General features: G+C 46.2%; 1 protein-coding gene across 1 annotated transcript; it reads right to left on the reverse strand.

Moving 5' to 3' along the window:
• Positions 1 to 363: 363 nt before the first annotated feature.
• LOC147623222 (putative pentatricopeptide repeat-containing protein At3g01580) lies at positions 364 to 4,072 on the reverse strand. The gene has a single exon (XM_086821300.1). The coding sequence runs from the start codon at positions 3,933 to 3,935 to the stop codon at positions 1,473 to 1,475; it is 2,463 nt and encodes an 820-aa protein (XP_086677426.1). The 5' UTR covers positions 3,936 to 4,072; the 3' UTR covers positions 364 to 1,472.
• Positions 4,073 to 4,217: the final 145 nt, after the last annotated feature.

Raw genomic sequence — 4,217 nt, forward strand, 5'->3', positions numbered from 1 at the left:
GGCTTGGTGCTACTAATGACCATATATGTATCTGTTTTATAGTCTACGGTTATTAGAATGAGATATTCGATATGTTCATTAGTGAAATCATGCACTACAGAAACTAGTTCTAGATGTATATATATTTCTTGATAGAGCTGTATATATATTTCTTGATAGAGCTTCTAACCTCTTCAGATATGGGTGGCGGGGGCTTGGTGCTTACTAATGACCATGTATGTACCTATTTTATACTCTAGGGTTATTAGAACTCAAGCCATGTAATATGCACATCATCATAAGTCTCAAGCCACCTGTGAGTTTGGAACCATGCAAAACTATTACAGGTGGTTTCAAAGTTGGCTAGTGTGGAGGGCAGGTTAATTGGCATAAACAATTCTAGCATTTCTTCTCTCATCTAAAATGATGGAGTTCATGAGGACTAGGGACCACAATCTGAAGTTGAGTACAATGAGTTGCAAGGCATATGTGTACATTGCAGTGTAGTCAGTAAGGTATATGTAGTTATGAAAAATGGCCATGATGATCATGGGATCTACATCCCTATCAGAGTTTTATTGGATGAGGCTTATATCCCCCCTTGTTAAGTCCTCACTAATATCTCTATCATTTGCAAGAAGGAGAGGGTTAGTGATGTGAAAAATAAGTTAAAACTGTGTGGAGGGGCCCTCAAAATCACCGGCAACAACAAGGCGAGCTATTGCAATGTTTCATTCCACGAGTTGCTTCACTTTATCATTCTATTCTACTGCTTTTGGCTGCAGCTCTTGAGCTAACTATTGTTCTAATCTTGCAATATTGGCATCCTTGTCAGTTAAAAGAATCGTGATTGAGTATCTCTTGGCTGGAGGAGAGTGGCAAACTTGTTGTGGGAGTCCTGGGCTTGCACAGCTCATTTCTCGCCTTTCGCACTGCCTTGACCTTCTCTGGTTCCAAACAATGGTGCCCTTCAGATTCTTAAATTGCTTGAGGGTGTAGTTTTACTCTTTTGTATCAAAGATCTATTCCATGGCCATTTCAAACTCCAAGGCAGCTGATGGCATCCATGTGGCACTTGATGGCCGGTGTGACTTCTGATGCCCGTTGAGTCTCCTTTACTAAGGCTGGCATGAACCATCCATATGGTAATTCCCCCCAGTCTGCCTGTGTCTGCTTTTGATGCCAGTTTCCTTTACTAGACTGGCATGAACCATCCCCTGTGTCTGCTTCTACTCTTTGATTTCAGTAGTGAGACATGCTTCAACTTTCTGTGAGATAGAGCTAACTTGAGTTGTGACTTCCTCCTTGGGCGTGATATCAGCCTGTGTGAAACCTTCTGGAAGGCTGAATCCTACACTATGCTCCATTCCCAGGCTTGCATCAGCTCCAAGGGACTAGCTGGAGATAGAGATGTTTTCGCATCCAAGTGCAGCAGCCTCCCCTTTACCTGGCTTCTTATGTAGTCTCCTAGGCTCTAACTCTTCTTCACGTTCCTACAGCCCAGCATCAACGCATATATTTGACATCAAAACATATGCAGCAGCATCTTTGGTTTGCATATTCACTACATAATCAAACGCAGAATTTGCCAACTCCACATTGCCATGTGTACGGCATGCACCCAGCAGGCACAACCAAGTGGCTAAATCAGCCTGCTTTGGCACTCTATCCATGACCTTTTGAACCCGTACAAAGTCCCCTGCACGCCCAAGGAGGTCTACCATAAGGACAAAATGATTCACGTCTTTGGTCAAGCAATGATCTCTTCTCATGGACTCAAAGTACCCAACACCTTGGTCAACAAGACCTGCATGACTGCATGCAGAGAGAAGTGAGGCAAATGAGAGTCCATCTGGCCTAAATCTTTCCACTTGCATTTCCTCAAATACTTGCAGGCTGTTCCCACTATTTCCTACTCCTGCATACCCTGCAATGCAAGCATTCCACGCAGCCACGTCCGGCAGTGGCAGTCCATCAAAGACTGCCCTAGCATCTCCCATGCTTGCAAAGCTCCCATATGCATGGATGAGAGCACTTCCTAGAAAAGAGTTCAAATCAAGCCCACCAGAGATAATGATGAAATGAAGCTGCCTGCCCATCTCCACCCTTCCTGTTTTGCGGCAGGCTTGCAGAATGCAGACAAGTGTAACATCATCCAGAGTCATACCTTCCTTTTGCATCTGTTTGTACAGAAGTAGAGCCTTTTCTTCTTCCCCCTGTTCAACATATGCCGACAGCATCGCTGTACATGACACGATATCGTTCTGGGATAACCCACCAAGAGCATTCTCTGCTTCCAGAATGGTACCACACTTGCCATACATTCTCACAAGGGTCGTACCCACAAAGACGTCTGAAGCTAAGCCTCTCCTCCATGCATCAGCATGCAGTGCCTGGCCAATTTCAAAGGATATCACTTTGTTAGAATTCCCCTCTACAGCATAAGCTTCTTCAGTTCCTGCCAGGTCATCACAGGCTTGAAGGACAGTCATGAACGTCTGCCTGTTAGGACTCATATTTTCCTCTCGCATTTGTCTGTACAACTGTAAAGCCTTTTCTGCTTGACCCTGTTCAACATATGCTGAGAGCATCGCATTCCACGACACGACATCCAAATGAGACAACCCAGCAAACACGTTCTCTGCTTCTAGAATGGCCCCACACTTTCCATACATACTCACGAGGGTGTTACCAACAAACAAAGAGGTGTCAAAGCCCCTTGCCCGAGCATCAGCATGCACTGCCCGACCAATTTCAAGGGACTTTGGTTTGCTTAACTGTCCCTCATGCATAATGGCTTCTTCCTTCTCTGCAAGATTGCCACATGCCTGGAGGGCAACCAAGAAAGTTTGATGATTAGAACTCATATCTTCCTGTGGTAATTCTCTGTACAACTGCAAAGCCTTTTCAGCTTGGCCATGTTCGACAAATGCTGAGAGCATTGCAGTCCACGAGACGATGTCAGGCTGGGACAAATGATGAAACACATTCGCTGCCTGCATGATTGTCCCACAGTTGCCATACATGCTCACAAGGGTGTTACCAACAAAGGTATTTGAAGTAAAGCCCTTCCTACGGGCATAAGCATGTAATGCCTCCCCAATTTCAAGGGACATTACCTTCGGGGATGGCCCATTCATAAAATAAGCTTCCTCCTTCTCTGCAAATACACGGGTTGCTTGAAGAGCAAACATGATCGTGTGCTCGTCTGGTAGGTTGAGGGCTTCCTCATGCATTTGTCGATAGAAGAGCAAAGCCTTCTCTGCTTGCCCCTGCTCAACATATACTGACATCATGGCATTGCATGACACAACATCACACCGAGGCAACTCAAGAAAGACATTTTCAGCTTCAACAATGGCCCCACACTTGCCATACATACTGACAAGAGTGTTACCAACAAAGAGATCCAAAGTGAAGCCGTTCCGGCGGGCATCAGCATGCAATTTCTTGCCTAGTTCGAGGTCGGAGATGTTGCCACAAGCTTTGAAGAGGCTGACAAAGGTGTAAGAGTCTGGCTCTACACCATCCTCCAGCATGTATTGGTACATCATGACGGCTTCCCGGGCACGGCCGCAGTCGGTGAAGCCAGAGATGATAGCAGTCCAGGCAAAGACTGTACGGCATGGCAAACTGTGGAAAAAGTGGAGGGCATCATCGAGGGCACCGCACTTGACCAGAGTGACAAGCAGGTTTTCCCCAAGGAAACCTGTAAGATCGAATCTGTGATTGACAAGATGCGAATGGATACGCTTGGCATGGAAGAGGGCCTTGGTCCTGTTGCAGGCCTTGAGCAGGGACAGGTACTCGGTTTGGGGGGCGGGAGTGCCCAGCTGCTCTAGGCGATCCAGCGCGCTGTCCAGCTGATCCTGCGTGTGTCTCCATTGATGGTTTTGTGTTGGTCTCAGACGGCTGGCAGTTCTGGGACCAGCCGGAAGCGAAGGACGAAGTGGCATCTCCCATGACTAGACCTGCTTGCCTGCAAACTTCAAAATGAATTGTAACTGCATTTCCACACTGGCCCCTTTGGTCTTTTTCAAAGGCTTCATACATGTCTCTTCATGTTAACAAAAGGCTTATTGGTTGATGCATGATGTTTGGAGTACTTTGGATCTTCTATACTATATATAACGGGGGCAAGTTCTTTTGCGCCATGTGTCAAATTTTTTTGCCCTCTACATGGAGGGTCCATTCAGTTGTCAGATTTGCATGGTGTCCTGCGTAGCATTCCTGCAAAC

Source organism: Cibotium barometz, chromosome 27, assembly GCF_041138505.1.
Source record: "Cibotium barometz isolate CiBa-2024 chromosome 27, ASM4113850v1, whole genome shotgun sequence".
Taxonomy (NCBI): Eukaryota; Viridiplantae; Streptophyta; class Polypodiopsida; order Cyatheales; family Cibotiaceae; genus Cibotium; species Cibotium barometz.